Source organism: Neofelis nebulosa, chromosome 13 (genome assembly GCF_028018385.1).
Source record: "Neofelis nebulosa isolate mNeoNeb1 chromosome 13, mNeoNeb1.pri, whole genome shotgun sequence".
NCBI classification, from domain to species: Eukaryota; Metazoa; Chordata; class Mammalia; order Carnivora; family Felidae; genus Neofelis; species Neofelis nebulosa.
This window is the reverse complement of record NC_080794.1, coordinates 58,938,351-58,965,896: the sequence shown is the minus strand read 5'-3', so window position 1 is coordinate 58,965,896 and position 27,546 is coordinate 58,938,351. Positions and strand designations below refer to the sequence as shown.

General features: G+C 41.6%; 2 protein-coding genes across 14 annotated transcripts in view; one reads left to right on the top strand and one right to left on the bottom strand.

The window, feature by feature from the left end:
* The window catches only part of NOC3L (NOC3 like DNA replication regulator), a 52,169-nt gene extending 25,751 nt beyond the window's left edge, over positions 1-26,418 (top strand). For 2 of the 3 annotated variants that reach the window (XM_058697225.1, XM_058697222.1), the window contains 5 exons: positions 334-462; positions 1,430-1,527; positions 3,965-4,049; positions 4,358-4,485; positions 26,017-26,418. In XM_058697225.1, coding sequence (XP_058553208.1) covers positions 334-462; positions 1,430-1,527; positions 3,965-4,049; positions 4,358-4,485; positions 26,017-26,053 — 477 coding nt within the window. In that variant the 3' untranslated portion in view covers positions 26,054-26,418. Of the gene's footprint in view, positions 1-333; positions 463-1,429; positions 1,528-3,964; positions 4,050-4,357; positions 4,486-9,970; positions 10,108-26,016 lie in introns of those variants that run through there. The other variant, XM_058697223.1, reaches the window with a different exon arrangement.
* PLCE1 (phospholipase C epsilon 1) overlaps positions 6,572-27,546 on the bottom strand; it is a 324,803-nt gene continuing 303,828 nt past the window's right edge. For 7 of the 11 annotated variants that reach the window (XM_058697219.1, XM_058697212.1, XM_058697216.1 and 4 more), the window contains 6 exons: positions 24,075-24,203; positions 21,595-21,804; positions 17,020-17,178; positions 14,410-14,625; positions 13,879-14,072; positions 6,572-11,082 (listed from right to left, as the gene is read on the bottom strand). In XM_058697219.1, the coding sequence (XP_058553202.1) occupies positions 13,884-14,072; positions 14,410-14,625; positions 17,020-17,178; positions 21,595-21,804; positions 24,075-24,203 (903 nt within the window). In that variant the 3' untranslated portion in view covers positions 6,572-11,082; positions 13,879-13,883. Of the gene's footprint in view, positions 11,083-13,878; positions 14,073-14,409; positions 14,626-17,019; positions 17,179-18,848; positions 19,201-21,594; positions 21,805-24,074; positions 24,204-27,546 lie in introns of those variants that run through there. The other 4 variants (XM_058697215.1, XM_058697214.1, XR_009252465.1 and 1 more) reach the window with 4 other exon arrangements.

The window sequence follows — 27,546 nt, the reverse complement described above, 5'->3', positions numbered from 1 at the left end:
TCACCCCTGTTGACACTCTTCAGAGATAAATTATTTTTACCATTTGGTGGGTCCTTCCAGCAGACACTTTCATTCATATATAAACACACCACATGCACACAGACAACACAGCTTTTTTATAGTGCACATTATTGTTCTGCGTGTTTTCTTTAAACACTATTGATGGACACATTTTTGTGTCCGTACAAATGTAGCTGTAAAGTACATGTTCTTATAGCTCTTCTGTAAGCATAAAATCAAAATAAATTTCAATAGAGAGAAAAGTACAGAACCCCAATAACATTCTTTACTAAGACTAATTTAATTAGTTCTTTTTATGTGACATTTTTGCAGACTTTCCCAAAAACAGATTTGTTGCTTGACAATGAATCTCAGGGAAGTGGGGTTTTCCTTCCTGAACTGGATGAACCTGAGTACTGTAACGCCCAGAACACGGCTCTTTGGGAATTGCATGCACTGCGGGTAAGAATGGCCTTTTTTCATGTGATCAGTGTTTTTCAGTGTTTCCCCAAGTAGTTACTATTGCCAGAGTCCTCTGTACATTTTGTTCTGGCATGGCCTTTTGTAGAATTTCTGTTTTTTAATTTTTTAAAATTTTTTTAATGTTTCTTTATTTATTTTTTATTTTTTATTTTTATTTTTTTAATGTTTCTTTATTTTTGAGAGAGAGAGAGCACGCACGCGAGAGAGTGCGCAAGCAGGGGATGAGCAGAGAGAGAGAGGGAGACACAGAATCTGAAGCAGGCTCCAGGCTCTGAGTTGTCAGCATAGAGCCTGATGAGGGGCTCGAACTCATGGACCACGAGATCATGACCTAGCTGAAGTCGGCCACTTAACCGACTGAGCCACCCAGGCGCCCCTAGGATTCCTGTTTTAATAGTCTACATTTCACTTTGCTCTTACTATTCTTTAAGATGTTGAGGTACATTTTCTAAGGAAGCAGAAAATGACAGTTTGGGGGTGTGGTTTAGAAGGTTTACTGCAGTCTTTCCCCAACACTATTCAGAACGGAAGGTCTATATTGGGTCCGACCTGAGGAGACTCTGACATCACCCCAGTTTCAAGAGGGCCGCACTGTGTTGTGATCTCATGGTGCAGATGCATAGGAGGAGGCTTGGAGCAAAATGTTTCAGGAAACCTGTTGTAAACGAACTTTTTTCACTCTAGAAGAGAAATTGCTTTTTGATTTTTTGTTTTCATACTGTAAAAGCAAGACTAAGGTATGTCAGTGGTAACTTGGTCATCAAACAGATTTATGTTGTCCTCTGAGCAAAGAGAATATTTTTTCTGTTGGGATGTGCTTATTGTGAATTACATATATATATGATTTAAAAAATAGTGTTTATTAAGGAAAATCTTCACTGCAGCTAGTGCTGTAATTTATATAAAGTACTGACCTGTGCAAAACGTGGTCGTTCTTGCCCTTCAGAGACATTACCATCCCATTGTGCAGAGATTTGCAGCTCACCTGATCGCCGGAGCACCTTCTGAAGGCTCGGAAGCGCTCAAACCAGAGTTGAGCCGGAGGTATTTAGTAGTCAGCACTGCCTTTTTATCAGACTACACATTGCAGTCGAGTGCTCTTTCTTATGAGAAGTCTGCTCTATAAAGTAATAGATTTTCAAATACAAAGTGCCAGTTGATCAGGATGTGGTCTCATTTCATATTTCTGAATTGTTCCAAGGAGAAAACATGTCGCCTGTGGGTTTTGTTAGCGTGTTTTTGTTAGTTCGTTTTTGGTAATCAGTTAACATTTTTTTTGGTTCTAAAAAGTTTCACATGGGGCGCCTGGGTGGCTCAGTTGGTTGAGCGTCTGACCCTTGACTTCAGCTCAGGTCATGATCCCAGGGTCATGGGGTCGGGCTCCGCACTGAGCATGGAGCCTGCTTAAGATTCTCATTCTCCGTCTGCCCCTCTCCCCACTCATGCTCTCTCTCTCTCTCTCTTAAAAAAAAGAAGTTTCGCACATCCAGATAAGTAGAATAGTGAAAATACACGCGCCTGACGCACATTATAGGTAATGCCATACTTGCTCTATGAGAAGATCCACGAGTCCAACCACAGAGAGATTCCTTTTCTTTCTGCCCACTCCTGGCTGGTCCTGCTAGGGCCAGAAAGGGAGAAATGAGAGAAAAGAAGTGCTTTGTGACACTGACACTCAAGCGGGGCGGCAGTTTCTCTCTTGCACCTCACGGTCATCTCTGTGTAGTGTCTTGTGACCTGCCGCCACTCCCAGCATTCGTCATGCACTCCAGATGAGGAATAGGGTCCTGCCGGGAGAAGTTGCTTTTCCAGCTTCTTACTCTGAAAAATTTCGGAAGTACAGAAAAGTGGAAAAAAATATTACCTCTTTCCCTACAAAATTAGGCAATACTTGAATTATAAGAAAATAAGACATAAAAGATGCCTTTGTAATATACCCACCACTCAGAATTAATATTTTGCTATAAATTTTTCTCATTTGCAGCCCACTGGTTTCTTTAATTTGGAGATCACAGACAAATGATCAGGAGGTCAGCAGACTGATGTTCTGGCCTCTTCACAGTTTAAACAAAAATGGAATTATTTGCTATATTTTAAATATTAGAGGAATTCACCTAAAAATAAAATTTCCAGCTCCTTGAAGTACTGGGAGATTTGGCAAAATACATCTGTATTTTTACATGGCAGAAATCAGCTGCTTCCTCCCTTCTAAATGAGACATAAACTCTGTAGTTTTCCATGAATGCTTTTCCCTCTGGGTAGACTAAAGATAACTTTTGGTCTTATTAAATGATAAAGTGGCCATTTGCTTTTTTTTCCCTCATACTTCCCACCTGTCCTCTAGCCTTGTTTTTTATTTTTAATTTTATTTTTAATGTTTATTTGTTTTTGAGAGAGAGACTGAGCATGAGCTGGGGAGGGGCAGACACAGGATTGGAAGCAGGCTCCAGGCTCTGAGCTGTCAGCACCAAGCCTGACGTGGGGCTTGAATTCACAGTCTGCGAGATCATGAGCTGAGCAGAAGTTGGACGCTTAACCCACCGAGCCACCGAGGCACCCCAGTTTTTATTTTTTTTAAAGTTTATTTCGAAAGAGAGAGAACGAATGGGGGAGGGGCAGAGAGATGGGGATGGACAGAGGGTCCGAAGCGGGCTCTGCTGACAAGCAGAGAGCCTGATGTGAGGCTCCAACTCATGCATCTTCAGATCATGACCTGAGCTGAAGTTGGATGCTCAACTGACGGAGCCACCCAAGTGCCCCCAGCCTTTTCGAAAAGGGAGAGAAAGGAGAAAACAATTATTTGTCAGTTTTCTTATTCATGTTCCTTTTATGGCATCTTTTTGTCAGACACTTCAAACGTTTGCCTCATTTATGCCAGAAATGTCCTTCTCTGGAGGAAGACGAAGGGTGGGTTTATCCCAAAAGCTTGAGAAAGGAGACTCCTGGTGGTCTTGCCCTGGAGGGTGGAGCTTGGGATGTGACTGTTGCAGGCCCTTCCCAGTCTCCTTCAGAGAATGTAAACCAACCCCAAATCACTAAGCATTCATGGACAGCCATGGGTATGGACATTTAATCTAGGCCAGTAACTGAAAGATTGAGCTGTTTGAAAGCCATGGAGGGTAACACTGTGCTTCACTTCTCTGGACCCCCATGACTTAGTTGCATATTGTTCATGTAACTGTGGTTGAGTTGGGATTTGATCACATTGAGCTGGAGGTCTTCTGCTCGGCCTTGTCTTTTGTCCAGCCTTGTATTTCTCAATGCACACCAGACCTCTCTGAGGTGGATTTAGTTGGATAACATTGTCATTACATGGGAATTTAGGGTTTATTTTACATGAGTTTGTTGGTTTTAAGAGCAAAATTAGGTTGTCCCTCACTATATGGGTTTAGAATAATGCGTGCTTCTCTTTGGGTACAGTCTAATTATTTTCAAGTTACACGGGTATGGTGATGTCTTTACATTTCTTCTGTGATTATAGATCTGCTACAGAACTTTTTGAGACTTACAGCATGGCTGCAATGACATTCAATCCTCCTGTTCAGTCTTCAAGTTCCAAAAGGAAGGTATGTGATACTTTTCATGTTTTTTTAAAAGATGAAATAAAAACTAAGGATATCTCTTATTAACTGATTCCAACTTGCTTAATTGTGTTATAGGTACTTTTTTTTCCTCTCATGTTTAGGAGTTGATGGTAAGCTGGATCTGTGGGGTTGGGATTCTGTGGAGACAGTCCCGAGACCGTTTTGTTCAGTACAGGAGATGTCCAAGACCCGGCACATGTTGGCTTGGGGTCAGGTGTCACCATTTTTAATTTTGCTCACAGCTTGGCTTTTAGAACTTTTAATATGAGTTACTTTTAATATTTTTGCAGGATGAAGTTTTACAAGGGGATGCATTTTTGAATGAAGATTTAAATCAACTAATCAAAAGACATTGCAGTGAAGTCGCTACTCACTTGCCTCTGGATTTCAGCAGATATTCGACAACATCACTGCAGAGGTAGAAGAGCGAAGTGTCCATGGGCTTTCTTGCATATTTGTGTTTGTTTAGATGCACATAGAGACATATTGTTAATTTAGGACATTCTCTTTACATAAGGGAAGCTTCCTAAGAAAATTAACAGAGGTGGAAGAGTTACCCTTTGCATGGCACAGGGTTCTGCCCAGATTCTGAAAATGTCATTAAGAAAGGAGAATTGAGAGCCCCCTACCCCCATATTTGGAAGTTTCTTGATGATGTTGCCTTTTTAAAACTTAATATACATCTTAAGTTATAGTTAAAAAAAAAATCTTTGAAGTGAACTTAATTGAATTACAGTTGCTAGATTAAAATGAGGGCATAGAGTATAGAAAAATCAAGACCGTGAGATTGCTTTATACCATTCAGCTACTCTTTATGACCAAAACTCTTTTTTTTCCTTTTGATGTTTATTTATTTATTTTGGGAGGGGGAGAGAGAGAGAGAGAGCGTGTGAGCGAGCAGGCGAAGGGCAAAGAGAGAAGGAGAGAGAGAATCCTAAGCAGGCTCCCTGCTGTCAGTGCAGAGCCCAATGTGGGGCTCAATCCCACAGACCCATGAGATCATGACCTGAACCAAAATCAAGAGTTAGACACTCATCTGACTGAATCACGTGGGCGTCCTGACCAAAACGCTTTCTAATGAAGTAAATATATATTTTTTGGAACACTATAGATGAAAATAAGAATTCTATATTTGAATGAGTATATTTTTATATAAAGATTTTTGAGAAAAAGAGAAAATAGTTTGAAATTGGACACCAAGTTCATTGGCTCTTGTTGGATGATACACTTCAAGAAGTAATCTAATTCGATCTTTTAAAAAAAGAATGCGAGTGTTCATTATGGCTACTTGCAATGAAAGTTTGAATGTGACTAATCTCTTCAAAGTTCTTTGCATTTTCTGATGTGCCCTGGAGGGTGATGGGGGAAGGACTCCTGGGTGGAAAAACCAAGTCTAAGACTTGACTCTGTTTAAGGATAAATGGTGCCTATTGAAGGGCTTTTTTTCTTTTCTTCCTCTTCCACCCTCTCCTCCTCTTCCTACCCTCCTCCAGCCCCTCCTCTCCCTTTGTACAGATACGATCCTCTTCTTTATGAATATAATTAAACAATATTTTACCTAAGATACTGTCATATTCTAGGAATGACCTCTGAAATAAGTTTTTATTACAACCAGGTTATAAATATTCTTTACTGTGAATAAATAAAACAGCTGCTTTTTTCTGCTTTTTTTTTTTTTTTCCTTAATTTGTTTTGAGAGAGAGAGAGTGAGAGGGGTGGGGCAGAGAGAGAGGGAGAGAGGGAATCCCAAGCAGGCTCCACACTGTCAGTGCAGAGCCCTGACGTGAGGCTTGGTCTCATGAACCATGAGATCATGACCTGAGCTGAGATCAAGAGTCAGATGCTTAACTGACTGAGCCACCCAGGAAGCCCCTGTTTGTTTGTTCCTTCCTTCTTTCTTTCTTTTTCTTTCTTTCTTTTCTCTTCTTTCTTTCCTTCTTTCTTTTTTCTTTTCTTTCTCTCTCTCTCTTTATTTAAGCAATCTCTGTACCCAACGTGGGGCTCGAACTCATGGACCTGAGATCAAGAGCCATATGCTCTACTGACTGAGCCAGCCAGGTACACTTCTGCTTCCTGTTCTTGTGATGTGAGAATTTAATAAAATGTACAGCATTCCCAATTAAATAGATCTTCTATGTCTTTGAAACTATAGAAGCCAGTTCCTTTGTTCTAGAGCTTAAAGCCCTTTTTTTCCCTCATGAAATAAATAAAAATAGAAATTGCCTTTATTATTCCAGCTTAATGGGGGATATCTGCTCAACAGTGCATGTTATCTTTCAGCGTGTGCGCGCGCGTGTTTATATATATATATATATATATGGCATATTCTTATGTGATTTTAAAAAGTGTTGTTTTTTTGTAGGCTTGATTATTTAATGAAATGTACAATTTAATATATAAATATTTGCTTTTAAACCACATTTTAGATATAAAACAGAGTCCAGAAACGTTATGAATAGATGTTTGACCACATGGTCTTTCCCCATCAGAGCACAAATGATGAATGCATGTCACAAATCATTTATTTTCCAAACATATACAAATACATTTATATTTCACTTTGGCAGGAGAAACTAGTTTAGGTGAAAAATCAATTTTGAAGTAGAAATTCATGAACTATTTCACACTTGTATTATGCTTTTAACTTTGTAGTTACACATACAGAGAATCACAGTGGGACCATAAAATTACACATCTAGTATTTGAATACCCTTTATGAATTTGAGAATGAAATCTATTTGTGCATAAACTTTCATGGCCTGTGTTGATGAGTTTCATTTTCAGAACTAAATATCATAGTAACATACACACACACACACACACACACATCCTGAGGCTATAACAAGCTTACAGCCTTAATATATTTTTAACTAGACCAATATCGAGCACCTACTATGTGCTTAGCACTGTGCTAAGCACTTAAAAGTGAAGTGGGATAATAACGAGTGTAAGACACAGCTTCAGTCTTCCATGGTCCTGCATGTTAAGTCAGATCATTCACACAACATGAAAAAAAATGCAACATTACCCAATTCAGTGTCAGAGTGAATTATTTCAAAGTTCAGAGACTTAGGAAAGGTTTCAGAGACCTGCTTGATGGTCTGCTTGAGCATAGTATATTTTGGATCTAAGAGATGTATATGAATGAGTAGCTTGGTAATCATGGAGAGTCAGTATTTCAAAAACACTCATTTCAGGTCATCCCATGTCCAAATCCTTAGCCATCAGCCAAAGATTCCTTTCTGGAAGTTGATACTTAGAGATGGCCAAGAACACATAAATTGTTGACAGTGCCCCATATCATGGGTGCTGGACTTGGTGTAAGAGGCAATCTTTGTTTTCTAATAACTTTCCGGAGGGTCCAGGTGTACCTCTTGTCACTTTGACGCTCATGTAAGAGAAGCAACTGCGAGGAGTCCGAGGCAGCCGTCTGGAGAGCACGTAGGCTGTGGGCTGCCTCCCACTCCGCCTATTGGAGATCCGACACCAGCCAGGAAGATCCTACTCTTCTCTTGGTGTGGCCTAGTTGTGGAGTATCGTGTGGGCAAGTCAATTCAGTTTTTTCCAGGCAGAATGCAATCTCTGTTACTTGTCAGAATTAAGCAAGGCCTATGGTTGTCCAGGCAGAGGAGGACAGATCTGCAGAGGTACTGGATAGGGAGGGAGAGCAGAGGAAGGGGAAGATGTAGTTTGAGGAAGGAGTGGGTGTGTGGCAGCAGGGGGCCGCTTCATTAAAGAGCCTCCAGTGTTTCTGGAGCCATTGAGATGGGAGACCTTTGTAAGAAAGTAACTTTAATTAAAAACAAGGCACTGTAACTCACTTGTAGCTGCAACTATATACCCCCAACTGGAGAATTTATAAATAACTTACTTGCAAAGGATGACATGAAAAGAAGGTTCCCTCAAGAGGGCACTTTCCGCCCAAATAGTATTGTTACTTCCTACAAATTTGCCCTCAAACTTACCCTGGCTTCCTTAACAACCTCATGTAACCTTCTATTATTTTGTAAAACAACCAATTCCAGATGAACAGGTGACCGAGAGGAAGTTAGTCTATTTCTTTCAGCATCACTGATCAAGTTGGATTCTTACCTAATCCTTTGTCATCAGCTCTGTATATTCTGTAAAGCTGGCATCACCATACAGAGTAACACAACTCATGCTCCTCTGCTTTTAGTGAAGCGTCTTCAAATACTTTTCCTCCAAACTTTGTAATAAACCTAACCTGCATAAATAGATTCTTTTTTTCTTTTTAATGTTTATTATGCTGAGAGAGAGAGAGAGAGAGAGCATACGTGCACGAGCAGGGTAAGGGCAGAGAGAGAGGGAGGCACAGAATCCGAAGCAGGCTCCAGGCTCTGAGCCGTCTGCACAGAGCCTGACCTGGGGCTTGAACCCACAAAGAGAGATACTGCGAGATCACGACCTGAGCCAAAGTTGGCCACTTAACTAACCGAGCCACCCAGGAGTTCCTATTCAGATTTCTTTCCATATCAACTTACTGATAAAACTTTGCTACCCAGATTTTTATTAGTATGGAAAGTGTGAAGTGTTAATGGGTACAGTCTGGGTGGCCATTTTTGATTCATTCTAAATAGGGTAATTTCTTTCATTTGGTATGCCATCATAACTCTATGGTTCAGATAAACTAAAAAATTTTGTATTTTCGGCAAACACCAGGTTGTTTTGGTTAGTTGTAATAGAATAGATGCTTTACGTGTTGAGCAATGTGTCCTTCCTGAAGTCCCAAAGACTCAAGTAGAGGATGTGCTTTCACCTCAAAAGGAACTGAACAATCAAGTAGGGTTCAGTACAGGCAATATATTCACTTGTGAGACGTGGTCTCACTTCAGTCTCAGGAAGTTGCCGATTCTGTTCTGCAGCCAAATGAACTATGTTAAAGATGGGGGTGAGGTGGGGCTGGAGCTTAGAATCAAGGCCAAGTGATAAAACCTAGAGAGACCAGTCATCTCATCTCTGCATGGGTTTTCATTTTGACTCTAGCCAGTTAGGCCAGTAATTCAGTTTGCAATACACGGTATGCCAAACCAGAAGAAAAGATTCCAGATTTATAGACGCATAACATGTTTCTGGAATGTTTTTTTTTTAATGGGCAGTACTGTGCATTTATTATAGATTATTTGAAAAGAAACCTGTAGCACTGTGCAAACTCCATCAAACTGGAATAGCCTGAATTCTGTCGACAAGCAAGTGGTCACTGCTCTAGCATTAAGGCTTTGAGTACGAACTTCCAATAATGTGAAAGCTGTATGGTGTGATTTTTTTTTGTTTTTATTTATTTTGAGAGAGAGAGAGAGAGTGCGAGCAAGTAGGGGAGGGGCAGAGAGAGGGGAGAGGGAGAGAATCCCAAACAAGCTCTGCACTGTCAGCACGGAGCCTAATGTGGGGCTCGAAGTCACAACTCATGAGATCATGACCTGAGCCAAAGGCAGATGCTGAACTGACTGAGCCACCCAAGGCGCCCCTGTGTGGTATACTTTTAACACTTCTGATTTTAGAGTATGCAAAGAACTGGGGACCATGTTATTCATTTTTACAATTGGCATAAAAAGAACTTCTTCAAAAGGTTAGGACTTTGTTTTATAATTTGAAGAAAAAATTTTAATATCAGCAGAAAGATAAAATTTGGATTTTACTTCAGAGGGACACACATTGCATTTTAAAAGTCATAATTTGCTTCATACGGAGAGTAAAAATCTTTTATACTTACGTTATAGTTTTATGCAGTAAGATTTTAAAGGTAATTTACCTTGAGTGGCAATTATGACTTGGATCAATAGCTCTTCAATTAGAAATGAAAATGAAGCTTTTTTTTGCATGAAATTCTGGCCCATGTCAGGTATTCAGAGCGTACTTTTTTCTTTTCTTTTTTTTTTTTTTAGGAGATTTGTCTTCAAATAGTGAGCTAGAACCACTAATACTTCTAAATCTATAAGCAATATCAAGAAAGCGATGTATAATAAATATATAAGTACAGTGTCAATACAAACCTTGCAAAATAAATAAATTTGAACACCAATTCAGTCTACTTTTACTTTAAGAAATGTTAAATTTTTTGTTAAGATGTCACAGCTCAGAAGATACTAATTTGTACATCATTCTAAATTCAATTTGTGAAAACCAAAAGTGGAATAATCTATGAATAATACATAAGCAATAAACTTAAAAAAAACCCAACATCATTCTGTATGTAAAAAGAAATGGTAAAGAAGAGTCCACTATGGTGCACAGTATAGAAACTAAATCAAATTACTTTGTGATGAATCTTATGGGACATATTTACACTCAAAATGCCCTAAAGCTTCCAATTGTCCGGCATGAACTGTATGACTAACCTCGCTTGTTTTCAGACCTCTGTGGCTCTTGTTGCCAGTTTTCTAAGTCAGGTCAGCAAACTATGGCCCTGGGCCAGATCTAGCCTGCCGCCAGTGTTTGTATGGCTCTTGAACTAAGAATAGCTTTTACATTTTTAACTGATTGGAAAAAACCCCAAAGAGGATTATTTGTGATGTGAAAATTATGTGAAATTGTGATTTCAGTGTCTGTAAATAGTTTCATTGGAATACAGCCATGCTCATTCACGTATAGATCATCTATGGCTGCTTTTGCACTGTAACAGCCAAGCTGAGTAATTGCTACAGAGACCATATGGCCCATAAAGCCTAAAATGTTTACCATCTGGCCCTTTATGGACAAAGTTTGCTGACCCTTGTTCTAAGTCAGTTATTGCGAGCTTAGCAATGTTTTTTTCCCAACTGCTGACATTTGCAAAGTGGCAATCTCCTGGGCTGCATTGTTGCATTCATCAGGAAATTGGTTGGTAGGTAGCCCTTGCCATTTTGCTTGTCCTCAGCATGGACCTCACATCATGTGTCAAGAAGGCTTCGGTTCAGAAATCCTCAATTTCCAGTTTAAGTCTAATGAAAATAAGCAAATTGTATTTGTTTCCACCATGTTCACTCTTGACTTTAACTTCTTACCAAAAGGTCTTCACCTGTAAAGTTGTATACATAGCTTTGTTAGTATATTTAAAATGCAGGAACAGAAACATTTGCAGTGTACCAAGGGTTTAGTGTTACCCGACCGACAGAAACCAACAGCTTTGGTGGCTGGTTTTGGAGGAGAGACTATTTGCTATAAACTCACAGTGTCATAACATGATGCTCCTGGGTGGTGGAACATGAGCCTATTTCTGTTCCGAACACCACATTCTTTAGAAAGGTTTTTGTAATCACAATCAAATAAATTTCAACTTTTTTAAAAGGGGGAAGTCCTTCAACTCTGCATTATTTCAGATATGAGTAAGGTATATAATTGTGGAAATTATTAAGGGGTAACTCTTAAAACTTCAGGGGTGAAAATTTTAGAACAAGTAACATGAAACCTTACGTTCTCAGAAAACAGCAAAAACACTACACTTGTCTTCTTGTGAGCACAAAAAGTCTCTTCTCATGAGACCATTTGTAAAGGAGTTTATAACATGAGATACATATTCCCATAGATGCACCCATGGATGTTTTTAAAGAGAAGCTTCCCCAAGTTTAGGTAAAGCTGAGGTCAACTCAATGATTATGCTTGCTACAGAAAAATATAGTCCAAAGGCATACCTCCAAATCACCCCCACCCCTACTCCTAATAATGCTCATTATAACAAGCTTATTCTTTTTAAGTCAGATTTCCAGTGGAGCTATATTCCGATGTACTTCTTGTAATCTTGTGGCACAGTGAGGGCTCCATTGTGCAGAGCATAATTCCACTGTCACCGTGGAGGTTATAATCTAAGGGGTGTGTATAACATCACATCTATGATTTATTTGATGCTAAGTTCTTGACATGGAAAACAATATTTTAGGATTTAATTACTGTCCTTAGTGTCACGCTCACAGACCCACTACCAAGGTAAGCCATCTTCTAAACAGCTGTGGAGGCTCAACATTGATGCTTAGTCCTAAAGCTCACTTGGCTTTTGGAGAAGGCACTATTGTCTCAGTGTCCTGGGGCAAAAAAGAAAGTGAGTCTGGAACTTTTAATGTATATATGTATGTGTTGATCGATTAATTGTAATCTCTGTGCCTAACGTGGGGCTCAAACTCACGGCCCCAAGATCAAGAGTCGGGCGCTTCACCAACTGTGGCAGCCAGAGGCCCCTGGAACTTTAAAAAAAATTTTTTTTTTTATGAGTGCATGAGCAGGGGAGGTGCAGAGAGAGGGAGAGAGAGAATCCCAAGCAGGCTCTGTGTTGTCAATGCAGAGCCTGACGTGGGGCTTGATTTCATGAACCATGAGATCATGACCTGAGCTGAAATCAAGAGTCAGCCGCTTAATCAACTGAGTTGCCCAGGCACCCACCTCTGGAACTTTTAAAAATTGGGATTCCAGATGTATCTCAACAGAAAATGAGTGTTGAACATTCTCGGTCTGGCACAGGTCAGGGCTTTGCCGTTCTATGTGTATTCACTATTGTCCGATGCTATTTGATGGGGATTTGCTGCTGTAGTTCTGAGAGTTCCTTCTGATGATCCTTTCCATACAGAACCTAAACAAACCTCAGAATAGCTGAATACGCAGATATTCTGAAGGAGGGTGTTCCCTGTGTTTGGCCCTGACTGTTTTAGAAGAGCTTTGCACGCGTTGTGTGGGGCACTGGTTATTTTAAGAGCTTCTTAAATGTAGAAATACGGGCTCAGTGTATTGAGCCTTCTTTTGTGCTATTATAAATCAAATTAGGTCCTGTCAAAAGGTATCAATAAAGTCTTTAATTGTGAGCTCCAATTTAATATAAGAAATTCCTAATTGTGATAAAGACAGACGATCAACCTCTACAGTATAAGCAGCAATGCCTTCACTATGCCGTCGGTCTCATTAATTTTACAACTACAGTGACACAGGTAAAAACTGGGTTTAATCCCTGGGTTCATTAACAAACTAAGTGAAAAAAAAAATCTGGTTTCCTCAAGTTTTTTTTTTTTTTTTTTTAATTTGGGTTCCATATACGGTAATTTGTTTTTTTGGTTTTTTTTTTTAACGTTTATTTATTTTTGAGACAGAGAGAGACAGAGCATGAACAGGGGAGGGGCAGAGAGAGAGGGAGACACAGAATCTGAAACAGGCTCCAGGCTCTGAGCGGTCAGCACAGAGCCTGACGCGGGGCTCGAACTCATGGACCGTGAGATCACGACCTGAGCCGAAGTCGGACGCTTAACCGACCGAGCCACCCAGGCGCCCCGGTAATTTGTTTTAAGATAGAACTAAGTTTACTCTGTAAATGCCACGCAGTGGGTGGGCAACCAAAGGCTTAATTTACTGCAGTTTCAAGACAGAGGCTGTTATGTTATTTTGCTTTCTTTTTAACCATCGCATCCTGGATGCCAGGTTTTTAATGTTTTAATTGAGGCAGACCAAGGTGAGGTTGTTGAGGCTAAATCAAACCTTAAAACGGACCTGAAACTAGAAATCCAAAAGAATAAGAGCTGAATGACCCACAGAAGTCCTTTGAGAATGTCCAGGACCGTGAGCAATAATTAAGGCAGTTCTATGTCTGATGAAATAAGGCTGATGTAGTAGGTCGGGCAAGTGGGTTGTCCTCTCGGGGCCTTCGTTTGGCCATCTACAAACCCAGCAGTCTAAAGTTATAAATGTTATACATAAATCTGCAGAGGTCTTTTCTTGTTTTTAGGTACCATTCCTATCTGCCTTCAGGGGACATCCTCCTACTGGGCCTTACACAGTAGTTGGTCCCCGTTTCAGAATAATGTGATGATTCAAGTCTACCCGGGTAAAACGTGCCAACCTTGGTTATTGTCGATACTCCATGGTGTCACCGGAGGACAAGCTGCCCATAGGTTTCTCCTCCTTGTTTTGGACACCTTCTGAGGCCAAGACCTGAGAAGGTGATGCGAGTCCTCGGGGTTGTTTAGTTGACTTGGTGAACTTCTTAAATTCACTTGCAAAAGAAATGCCTTTCCTTTTGTCTTCTCGGGATGCCTGTGGGGAAAAAAAGAACCTTCCATTGGTATGTTAAAGCCGGGATCCTCAGTCACATGACATGCTATCATAGAACCCTTTCCTCTTCCTCTCCAGTAAGTAGAGCTTTGGGAAGAAGTGCTGAGGGACACCCCTTTCAGGACTGCTTACCCGTGGAGGGGTGGCAGGCACTACCTTTCTTTTCACATAGTGAAAATGAAGCCAAATGATTTTCTCCCAACTATATCCCTTGGCTCAGGAACTTTCTTCAAGATTTCACGAGCTCCCAAATTTGATTACCATGGAGCTGTGAATAGCAAATACTTTGTGAAGAGAGCAAAAGAACTTTGAACTTTACCTGCACCTGCTCCTTTAGCTTAAGGATGAATTTTCCTGCCCCTTTCCACTTGCTTTGGGCTTGAAACACACACTCCTGATCCAAAAGGACCCGCTGGGAGGACTTTGGGGTGGAAGACTTCTTGGTCGTGTCTTTTACCACCTCTTCCAAAAGCACATAGTCACTTGGGTTGGGATTGCTCAGGATGCTGTAGGAATACTTTGCTTTGCATAAGGTCTGAAAGATAAATTACAGTCAACTGAGGGGCGCCTGGGTGGCTCAGCTGGTTGAGCGTCTGACTTCAGCTCAGGTCATGATCTCACGGTCCATGAGTTCAAGCCCCGCGTCGGGCTCTGTGCTGACAGCTCAGAGCCTGGAGCCTGCTTCAGGTTCTGTGTCTCCCTCTCCCTCTGCCCTTCCCCTGCTCGCACTGTCTCTCTCTCTCAAAAATAAATAAACATTAAAAAAAAATTACAGTCAACTGAATACAGACACAGCATCTCCAACACTTGCATTCATTCTGAATGAGACTTGAAGGTGGGGAAAATGTCACAGACGTTTAGAGAAGGAAGGGATCTTTCAGATGGCCTCATATCATTCCTCATTTTACATCTGTGTACTTATAGCTTGTAACGTGCTTTCTTGCCTTACCTGATAAAGCTTCACAACAGACCATGATTTAGGTATTACCCCATTTTCAGACAAGGAAGCTTAAATGTATGAAGAAGGTTAAGCAGATTCCAAAGGATGCACAACTAATAAGTGCTAGAATAAGGACTTTCACTGGATTTTCTACATGCACCAAAGCTCATAGACACGAAGGCCACACAGACAATGAGAGACAGAATCTTGACCTTCAGGAGCCTTTCTGTCCCACCAGGCTGCTTCTTCATCTCAGTGTCTTGGATGTTGAAGGCATTTTAGTTATTTACCTGGTATCACTTCTCATTTAGTACGAGATCATCTTTCGCTTACATGTTTATTTATCATCAAATGTTTAGTGAGGGCTTCCTGTGTCCCAGATACAGTACTATCCTTTGGAGAGATAAAGATGAACAAAAAAACGCCCATATGTCTGGGCTTTCTTGGAGTTCAAACTCTATTAAGGAGGCAAATATTAACCACATAATCATGCAACAATAGCAAATAACACTATAGTGTTTGCCATGTGCTGAGCATTATACACATTACCGATACTTACTGACTTCACTGTCACAACAACTCTGGGTGGAAAGTACTATTATACTATCTCCACGTTATCTATGTAGTAACTTAGCACATGGTAAACAGTGTGCTGGAGCCAACTGGAACGGGCCAGTGAAATCAGACATGGTGGGAGCAGCCACACAACAGAAACTGGCAAACACAATCAGTTGGAGCTTTTTTGTTTTTCCTTAAGAGAGCCAGTTTACCAGCACACTACTGTAGCTGAGGCACTAAGAACTAGAGCTGGGGTCAACTGCACTACCGGGTATTTATCCAAAGGATACCAGAGTGCTGTTTCACAGGGGCACATACACCCCAATGTGTAGAGCAGCACTATCAACAACAGCGAAAATATAGAGCCCAAATGTCCATTGATGAATGAATGGATAAAGAAGATGTGGGGGGTGTGTGTGTGTGTGTGTGTTGTGTTGTGTGTGTACACACACCACAACACACACACACACACACACACACACACACACACACACACACTGGAATATTACCTGGCAATCAAAAAGAATGAAATCTTGCCATTTGCAACAACATGGATGGAACTAGAGGATATTATGCTCAGCGAAATTAGAGAAAGATACATGACTTCACTCATGAGGACTTCAAGAGACAAAACAGATGAACATAAGGGAAGGGAAGCAAAAATCGTATAAAAACAAGGAGGGGGACAAAACGTAAGAGACTCGTAAATATGGAGAACAAACCAAGGGTTACTGGAAGGGTTGTGGGTGGGGGAATGGGCTAATTGGGCAAGAGGCATTAAGGAGAACACTTGTAGGGATAAGCACTGGGTGTTATATGTAAGCGATGAGTCACTAAATTCTCCTGAAATCATTACTGCGCTATATGTTAACTAATTTGGATGTAAATTTTAAAAATTAATAAGTTTAAAAATTTTTTTAAAAAGTAGAGCTGGGGTTTGAACCTGGAGTAATTTGATCTAGAGTCTTCTGTGCTGTTAACCATTATGCTATATCACTTCTCAAATGGGTGTTTAATAAACACAAACCATTACAAAGCTTGAAGGAAGTATAGTTCTCTGAAACCATGTGCACCAAGAAGTATGACTTAGAGGAGGGAAAGGGCCAGAGAAGGCCTCCAGCATGTCTTCTGTAGGATCTTTGAGAGACAGTCTTTAGGATTGGCTTAGGCATGTCTGGGGCAATAAAATTACTACTCTGTGGAGTTCCTACCTCAATCTGTTATCAACACTTCACAGAGAGCCAGACTCATGGTAGATACTAGGTGAGTGTCTGCTGAAGGAATGAACTAGTATTTTCCAACTGTAAGAGGAACACTCTCCCTCTTCAGATCCCCATTGTTCTAGAACTTCACTCATAAAATGGGCTGACATCAGATTTGTCCTAGTGATTTACACTGAGGAGCTGAGGCAAGCAAGGGAGAGGGTTTCACCTGCTGAATGACGTCCTGTGCGGTGCTGACACGGGGTGCTTTGATGACCGTTCGAGGTTGCTCTGGAGAAACATCGTGCACTTGAACAAAGAAACTCTCCTCCTCTGAGCTCAAGGTCACCTCTTTGTCATCTTGAACAATGCTTTTCTCTTCTAGGTTCTGTGTTTAAAGAGATGAAAAGTGTGAGTAAATGGTAAGATGATGTAGAGTAAAAAAGAAAAACCTAGCAAAAATGTGAGCTATATCTTGGCAATGTGGAAACTATATCTTAGCTTTATATTTCATACACTAGTTAATATTTCATAAACTATTCTAAAGGATACACGTATCTTCTGAGAGGAAGAAAGTAATGTGGGTATTTCTGCTGATATTGACAGACTAATAAGGACCTGGCTCAAAATAAGCCAATAGATCTGCTCCTACTGCCAGTGGATTTTGAGTCCCAGTCAACTGTAGACAAATTTGGAAAAGGACAATACATCATTTTGCCAAATATTAAAAGTCAAGTAAGAACACAGTAAATTACATTTAGGAGAAAGCCCGTTCATGCCCTACATAGGCCTTGAGCATTTAAGAAATGCTGGAGATCTGAACAATGAAATGTGCAAACTGGCATTCAGCCAGGCTGGAAGAACAGGAACTACAGCGGAAAGGCGGAACCAATGGCTGGAGGTAGGTCACACTGAAACGAATGTTGACAAAATTCTCAATAGTTATGAGAATTGGTCATCAGGTTAATTGGCTTTTAGCAAATTTTACACATGGAGCTATATATATAAAATATATATTTAGATATATCTATAGGCATATGTATCATTAAAAATTTTCAAACAGTATAGAAATAGATCAATAAAAAGCCAAGCTTTCCCCATTATCAACTTTTTCCCTTCTGTGTCTCATCTCATTCCCTACAAAAAAAACCACTGTTGTTAGGTTATATATGCTTCTAAACATGTGCTGTGAATGTACACGTATATTTTTGTATATGTGAATATATATATATACTATGAAACCCTGGAATTACGTGAATTTAGATAGAATATGATTGTCAAATGGCTCCCCCGCCCCCCCTTTCTTTTAGCCCTATTAGCTTACAGTTATCTTCTGCAAGGGGGAGGTCTGAAGGGGAAGAGGCAACCTCATCTCAGGAAGAGAGCATTTAGCAGGAGAGTCCTTCGATTCCAGCATTCTCCTAGCCTGATCTCAGGTCAAGCCACTGAAATGACTGAAATGGTCCTAACTAATCCAAGAAAAATCCAAGAATCGTTGTCACTAACTATCCTGGAGGTTCCAACCAGCCAGCCATAGGATCCAGAATTGTCCCCTTTGATACTGAGGCAGAATGGATAACTGCCACCAGGTGGCGCCAAACTGCAACCAGGACCAGAAAGGACTTGGGTTGCAGGAGCTTCTGGCCCCACAGGCTCACCCCAGTCATATCATTAATCATACAATCATGGTCCCTAAAATTTTCATGACTGATGTTTTTGGACCCCATCCGTTATATTAGGGGTGTTGGGAGGGGAGAGTTACTGTCCATTTTTATTACATAAACTGAGATTGTACTTCATATAATGTTCTGCAGCTTGTTTTTTCCTCCCCACTTAAAAGATTGTGGTGTTCATTTCATGTCAATTATTAGAGATTTAGCTGTGTAATTTGTCATTGTGTTGACCATGATATATTTAACCAGTCTGAGAGTGGGGTTGGGTGGTAATTCATCTGACATAATTTATAATCCGTATCTTGAAAACCAGGAAGCAAGCAAATATGAAAACAAAAAAGTTCTAATGCACACATAAAATATCTCAATAACTATGCAATAAACATTACTTTTAAGAGACCTCCTCAGAGCCTCTCTCAGAACTTATTTATTTTTAGGGAGTTTTCTGCCCCATTAGAAGGCACAGGTTATGACCAGAACAACAGTCCTCACTTACAGTTCTTTACAGCTTACTAAGCATTTTTCTACATATTGTCTATATGTTTGGCATGAGGCTCATGTTAATCTTTTTCAATCACAGATTTACAAATTAGGGCATAGAGGTTTACAGAAGTTAAATGAGCTGTCCAAGGTCATTTAATTTGTGGCAGAGCCAGGTCTGTCTGATTTCAAATCCAGCAGGTGTCATAGGAAGGCATATTGACCACAGGAAGATGTGATCCTGACAGCTTGAGAACCTAGAAGACAAGAAAACTATAAAAGGCAGGCAAGGAGGAGAGATCAGAGGTCATGGATAACAGTTTGGGGACTCTGAATATATGGGAAAATTGCTTATTTATCTTACTAGTTCCACAGAATGAAATAAATGGAAATACATATAGCCCAGATCTATCAACTATACTAGTATCTGCTTGCATTCAGTAATTGCTGAATTCATTTATTCAGTCAGTAAATATGTGTGTGCCACGATGTACCAGGTCACCCGAGACACATTAAATGTGATTTGTTATCTTTGGAGATACATGTCAGTCATTTCAAAAAATCTCTTCACCAAGGCACAGACAGGAGAGTTTGCTGTATTCTCCCCATCAGAACATGTTTGTTAGCCTTCCCTTCTAACTCATTCCCCTTATCGTTCAAAATGCTTCTCGTCCACTAGCCCTTGTTAAGTATTTATTCCTGAGGTCTCTATAGCCTGTTTTCATATACACCTTAAGTTGCATATGGGCATTCTTAACCTCCCCAGCCCTTCTAACTATAAGACACTCAAGAGCCTGCCCACGTTCCCTCTTGCTCACTGCCTCCCACTGCCCCCACAGTGCTGGGTGCCATGGTCCAGGAAGGCTGACTCATCACCAGCCCTGGCAGCACAGGATGGGGCAAGGACACTGACCTTCGAAGCCACAGACCTGAGTTCTTTCTACTTCTCACTTTGTCACGATTTAACCTCTGTGAACCTCAATTTCCTATGTGCGAAATGGTTTCCATTACCTCATGAGATCATTCAAAAAAGTAGTGAGTGAGAACTTTGAACACGGTAAATCATTATGCAAATATATGGTTTGAAAATTTGCTTGCTGACCTTATCACTTAGAGGACATTTTTTTTACCTGTAGCTAAAGAATGAGGCAAGTCAACGAGAAAAAATACAGAAAAATTTAGAGAGAAACTGAAGAAGGCTTCAAAAGTCCGGCTAAGGCCTCTGACATTTTCTCATAAAGCTATTATCATCAGAACTGCTCATTACCTGCCTTTGCAATGTGTATGTCTTATAGGGAGAGGAGGTTGGGGAGACGATTACATTTCTTTGCTTAACTGGAGTGTCCTTTTATGGTCTAAGGCAAGGTTAGGAAGAAAGGCAGTGGCTGTGGTTCCCAGAGCAGATGTTGGAGGTCTGTGGAGTACGATGCAGGCCATGTTCACCGTTCGGTGCAGAGTGAAAAAGTGGCACATGACGCTGAAAACTGGCTCTTTATCATCTCCACTGTGTCCCAACATCATGGGTCACCAATGGGCATTTTACCAACCAAGCTCTATTACATGTCCCAAAGGAGAAGATAGATCATGTGCCCAGAACAGGGCTTGGCATGTATTAGGTGCTCAATAAATATTTGTTTAATCTAATTGTTGAATTGACTCCACTCCCTCATTACTGACATATCATGAGGCCTGAACATCTATGGTGGAGCAGTGACTTTATGTCATTTAAAAAAATGGCGGTAAGTTAGTGGGCTCTTAACAGTTTATTCAAAAAAAAAAAAAAAAAATCAGTACTCCATCCACAAACTTGAAAAGGAACTAATCAATGTAGAGCTGACAGGAAGTTGCTATATTATTTTCCTTCATGCGAATGATCACAGGAATGTTAGTGAACATAACGTAAATTCTTACTAACTCTGATCAAAGCTGAGAGAATACTTTGCTTTGTGTGAAGTTTCAGAATATTTTCAAAGAACTACTGCTCTACCTAAAAACACAGAACTTTTTATTAGCTAAAACTTTAACAGGCACGAACAAGAAGGCAACCAATTCCCAAATGTAAAATACCAACGGGACTAGCATGACACGGTCCTGTGACCCTTATGACAATGCCTTTTCACATATAAATCAAAGCCTGGACCCACAGTTGATGACAAGCATGAGGAATCCTTTGAATTCTTGCTCCCTTTCTTTTACAAGAGATGGTTTTTAGACTGAATTTCTGTAACTTAGAGATAACATTCTGAATAGGTGCAGAAGAATAAAATCATTTCTCCCCATTTACTTAAGAAGAATAACATAGGGGCGCCTGGGTGGCTCAGTCGGTTGACTGCCGACTTCGGCTCAGGTCACGATCTCGCGGTCCGTGAGTTCGAGCCCCGCATCGGGCCCCTGTGCTGACAGCTCAGAGCCCGGAGCCTGTTTCAGATTCTGTGTCTCCCTCTCTCTGACCCTCCCCCATTCATGCTCTGTCTCTCTCTGTCTCAAAAATGAATAAAAACGTTAAAAAAAAAAATTTTTTTTTTAAATAAAAAAAAAAAAAGAATAACAACATAAATCAGGTTGCAATGATAAATTCTGAATCGAGGGAGGTGGCCAGTGGTGAGGTGGTTAATCATACCCTGAGTTGTTACGGTGTGAGACACACTTACTTCCTGCTGGGTTTTTAAGACAATCCTGCCAACATATCCTTCCTCTGGAAACCAGCTGCTTAAAATCTGCATAATCTCTTCCTCTGGACCAATGACTCTCTGGAACGGTTGTTTCCTGCATTCATTCTTTTCTTTAGATATAAAATATTTTTCTTCCATCAAAAAATAGTCTGTGATGATAGGTTTGGTGTCTTGTTCAGTGGTCAGAATCTAAAGAAAAAGCAAAGGCAAAACTTTAATTCAAAATAAGCCAGTTTTGTACAGAGAACAAACTGATGGTTAGCAGAGGGGAGGTGGGTGGGTGGGTGTGTGGGGGAGGGGTGAAATAGGAACTAGGGATTAAAGACTATACTTATCCTGATGAGCACTGAGTCCTGTATAGAAACCTGAAACTAATATAACACTGTATGTTAACTATACTTGAATAAAACACACACACACTCACACACAAAAGAAACCTATTCTCATGGTGTTTGCATAGGTCTGATGTGTAATTTATAAGTGAAACTTACTCTGCAGTGTTGAATAATTCTTTTTGGAAGACCTAAGAACTCTCTTATGTCCAAGAAGGATTGTTTATGTTCATTCTGGGCAACGACACAATTTATTCATAATCCCCAGACAGCATAACTATTTTTCCCACAGCTGGAATGAGAGCTTCTACTGAATTACAGACTTTATGCTTCTCAATCCATGAATTTAGCTCTCTGTAATCTTGTAACACAGGACCAATGGCAAAGAACCTAGCATAGCTTTTACCAGCACCGTGTCTTTTTCTCATGTTAGAAATACTTGTCTTCTTATCTCATTTGATCTAAGTTCCTGGGAATTCTCCTTTCAATTAAGTCCTGACACTGTGCCTACAAGCTTGTTTTTCTTTGTTGGTTACTTACCCAGGCGGTCAGAGTGGCTGGGACAAGGCTCTGGAGCCAGACAGACCTGGGTCTGAGGTCTGCCTTTAATACTTATTGGCTGTGAGGTGTTGGACAAGATATTTAACCCCTTAGAGACTCAGTTTCCCCATCCATAAAATGGGAACAGTTAAGAGTAACAACCTCCTCATTTCGTTTCATGATTGAGGCACTGGTTAGAAAGCATAACACCGGCACATACGAGAACTCAATAAACGCCAGTTACCATCACACTCCTATAAGTTAGTGACCGCACATTCCACTCCAAGTGGGGACAGAGAAGGTTGCCACCATCTGGTCTGGATTAGGCAAGCACCCTTCTCCTCGCCCCCACCAGTGATGCAACTCCTAGAGTCCACACTTGGCACTACTTCATCTGGCCTGGAGGAAAAGTGGAATGAACCGAGGATGGTGAGGACAGAAGATTCTCAGGAAGATGCAGCTCCCTTCACCCCAGCACTTGGTCTGTAGTCGGTGCTGCAAGGATATTAGGTCACTGTGTCAATCCGAGGTGGGGCTTCCAGTGTGAAGAGAAAAGACGTTACACATGGGGCTGTCTGTCCATTTGAGGAGCTGCCCCCTCCGGATGCTGCTTGGTTTCTGGCTTTCTCACTCTCACACGTCCTCCCGGGTTGGGGGGGGTGGGGTGGTGTCCCTGCTTACAGAAAGCCACAGGAATCTCTGGGGGCGATCCCGAGCAGAAGCGGCACCACATGAGGGGACTAAGGCCAGTGATGCTGCTGCAGGTTTTGGGATAACAGGCTCTCATCCTCCTGGGTCAGGCCCTGCGGGCCTCTTTGCACTACCAGAGGGGTAGGACCTCAAGGGTTAAGATCAAGTGCCAGGGGAAGGGGGACAATGGGGCTGCCCAACATGCAGATAAAGGTCTAAGGCTAGAGGGGCTGAAGCAATGTCTTCTTGGCCACCGTCCATCCTGATGCTCTAAAAACTTGATCTAACTCCTAGGACGACAAACTTCATTCAGCTTGTGTGCAAATTCTGACTGATTAGTAAGCTCCACATTAAGAAGAAAGATGGGGCCCGTGTCTAGCCTTAGAGGGAAAGAATACACGATTGGAAAGCCACTCATTTTGGTCCTTATCCATCTTGAGCCTAGTGTTTTCTTATGTGTTTGAAGACTTGTTAAAAATTCTTTTCTAGGGGCACCTGGGTGGTTCAGTCGGTTAAGTGACTGACATTGGCTCAGGTCATGATCTCATGGTTTATGAGTTTGAGCCCCACATCAGGCTCTGTGCTGGCAGCTCAGAGCCTGGAGCCTGATTTGGATTCTGTGTCTTCCTCTCTCTCTGACCCTCCCTTGCTCATGCTCTGTCTCTCTCTGTAGGTTAGCTTATCTAATGGTACCATGACCTCCCAGATCATTCTTATGGTGGATCTCAGTGTTGAATTACACAAATAATCAAAAGGCAGATCATCAACATGGACTTTTGTGTGTGTGTGTATGCTTACACCTGCATTTACACACACACACACACACACACATACACACACACCCCTCCATACATATTAGATGATGGATTCTCCCAACCATGGCCTCAGTGGACTTACTTGTTGGAGAAGCTGCTTTGCTTTGGTGCCTCCACTTATGGAGAAAACAGTAAAGGGCTCTGGACCTGGGACCCCATGCACCGTGACTCTGTGAGCCTGCAAACATTTTCTTTCTTCTGAATTAAACATCTGTCAAGGAAGACCACATGGTTTCTCATTCATTCTCATTCTCATTGTCATTCTCATGTTATTTCTAGGCTATATTGAGTACACAAGTACTAGTTCTTAGAAGTCTGTAGAGGGACATGTAAATGCAAAAGAAGACCATTCTTTTACAGCCTGATACTTCTGTTTGTCGCTGAAGAGGCGATGGTGCATCTTCCTTAACAGTCTAGTGAGGATATTAGCAGCATACCACCAAAATACTAATTTATTTATTTAAAATTTATTTATTTAAAATAAATGGAAAGTGACTCTTTCCATCATAATTAGGAGACTGGTATTATCTGAAGTGTATGTTAGTCCTTACTTATGAACTGACCTTCAACAGTGTCTATTGAGTTCCCTCTCTCCTCAGGGCCTTGGGTTAGAATTTTGGTTGGTAAGATGATAGACTATTCCAGGCTTAGAGCACTCTCCGCCCAGGCACACAGATAAGCATAATATGAAAAGTATTTCTGTTTTAGGAAGAGCTGGGGAGGTGTGTAACTCACAACTTTTGAGCATTTTATATATTAAGATATATTCATTCACTCAAAATACAAAATTCATTTATGGAGAGTTGATAGTGAATCGGACACTATGTCTGGCCCTGGGACATTATCCCAGAAAGAGGACCTTATCCCTGCCCTCAAGGGCACCCAGTGGAATGAATCAGAAAAGAAAATGGACAACTGTCAGCAGTATGCTAAGTTCCTTGGGAACCCAGAAGAGGGGGCAGATCCCAGGTTTGGAGGAAAGCAGAGAGCACCTCCTGAAAATGGTATCATCTGAACTAAACCTTGGAAGTCCAGTGTGACTTAGAAGATGGAGAGTGGGACAAGAACACCCCAAATATTGATGCAGCCTGTGTGCAAAGGCTTGGAGGTGGCCTGAAGCAGGGGATTCTGGGAGCCTCCACAAGCTCCATGACCGGGGTGTGGAGGGGGTGGCTGGAGAAGCCAGCAGGTGCACAATCATGCAGGCCTCTTCCTAACTGGCCGGAAGAGCTACACTGAGAGCGGAATAGTGACCCGAAGCCCTAAGTGTTTCGTTGAACTTGTACTTTATTTTTATTTGGGGAAGGAGTTGGCTGTTTTATTTTGCTTGCACACTGTGTTTCTATTATTTAATGCATTTTATTGAGATATGATTTGTATACCATAAAATGCACATTTCAATTATATGGTTTAGCCTGCACTGTATTTTTTGGAAGTTGAAATCACTGCCAACAGTTATGCAAATCCAGATGTCCTGACTCTCTTGGAAACCAGAAGATCAGGCCACACTGCATGGCAACCAGCAGCTGGAGCTGAGAGCAGGGTAGTGGCTGCCCCTTTAAATGACTCATAAGCTCACTGTTTTCCCAGAGTCTCTGCCCAGTCCATGTATAAATTTTACTCTGAAAGCAGTGGAGAACCAAGGAAGGGTTTCTAACACAGGAGTGACATGATCAGATTTAGGTTTTAGTTAGATGTGGCTAAGCAGACAGACAGAGGGGTTCAAGCTCAGAGGGAGAGGCCAGTTAGAAACTCACTGCCAGGTGTGAATGGATGAGGGTCAAAGCAGTAGTGATGGACAGAGATGAATGGATTTGAAAACCACTAAGGAGATAGACTTATCAAGTCTTAAATGGGGCAGTGAGAGGGAGGGAGAAGTCCAGGATGATCTTCTGTTATTGGCTTGAGCAATGGAGGGTGATGACTTCAGTGGTCAAAGAACACATACGTGTTGCTGCTGCCTGGGACCCAGGGATGGCCTGGTGTGGTACAATAAAAAATAAATATTTGGTCTTTGTTCACAGTCGCTGGCACGCATCTCCCTTGGAACCTCTGCAGTGATGAATGTTCCCTGCATGTTATGAGATGGCCGATGGCTGGAGGCCCCTAGACAGCTTCAGGATGGGAGGTGCTCACTGGAAAGACCGAGGTGGGATCAGATGGTGGGAACTTTCAGCACCACCTGGGGCTTCCAGGGAGGGGGACGTTACCGAGAGTCAAGTCACTCACCAATGGGCTATGACATATTCAATCATGCCTTTTCAATAAAGCTCCATTAAAACCGCTAAAAGGTGGGGTTCCGAGAGCTTCTGTGTTGGTGAACACATTGAGATGCCGGAGGCCTCACACCCCCTTTGCCCTATGTATTTCTTCCATCTGACTTCTCTTGCTTTGTGTCCTTATAATAAACTGGTAACAGTAAAGCACGTTTCTGAGTTCTCTGAGTCATTCTACAAAATTCCTGAACCTGAGGAGGGGTTTGTGGAAACCTCCTGAATTTATAGCTGGTCAGTCAGAAGTACCAGTGACAACCTGGGACTTGCCACTGACACCTGAAGTGGGGACAGTCCCATAGGACTGAGCCCTTAACTCTGGGACCTGATGCTAACTCCAGGTAGACCCTGACAGAATTAAATTGAAAGGCAGGACACCCAGCTGCTGTCAGAGTTGAAGCAGTGTAAGAAAATACACAATGCATTTGGTGTCAGAAGTGTTGTGAGGAAAAATGGTTCATCAATGGCATGTGTGGAATCTTCAGTGCTAATAAGTATCGAGGCAAACTGAGCCAGAATCAGGCACTAAGCTCTGCTTCCCCTTTGTGAAAGCTGATTCTTGCCCTTCGATACCTAGGCAGCCCTGTCTCTGCTTCCCAGTCCTCTGCACAAGTAGAGGCAACACCTCTCTCTACCTTGACCAAGTGTTGTTCTCAACTTTGGCCACACACTGAAGGGAAAAGGAGGAGAACCTGAGAAAATGAGGTCAGGATGGAGAGAGAGATGACACCGATGAGGTGAGGGGAAGAACAGCAGAGAAGAAAATTGGGTGAATTATGGGTGGCCATGGCAGTGGTCGAGCCAGCGCCATTTGTGAGCATACGGGGTGCCTTTCCACAGGTTGTTAGCACTATGTTGAAGTATAAGATGGACACAACGGTGAACAGGTTATATTAAACATGTAAAGAGGTAATCAATGGACACCCTTCTATTGTTATTATTATTAAACACTTTTTTTAATGTTTATTTTTTGAGAGAGAGAGAGTGAGCATGAGCGGGGGAGGGGCAGAGAGAGAGGGAGACACAGAATCCGAAGCAGGCTCCAGGCTCTGAGCGGTCAGCACATAGCCCAATGCGGGGCCCAAACCCATGAACTGTGAGATCATGACCCTAGCTGAAGTTGGACGCTCAACTGACTGAGCCACCCAGGCGCCCCTGTTATTAGTATTTTTTAAAGTTTATTTATTTATTTTGAGGGGGGAGGGGCAGATAAAGAGAGGGAGAGGGAGAATCCCAAGCAGGCTTCGTGCTGTCAGTGCAGAGCCTGATGTGAGGCTCAAA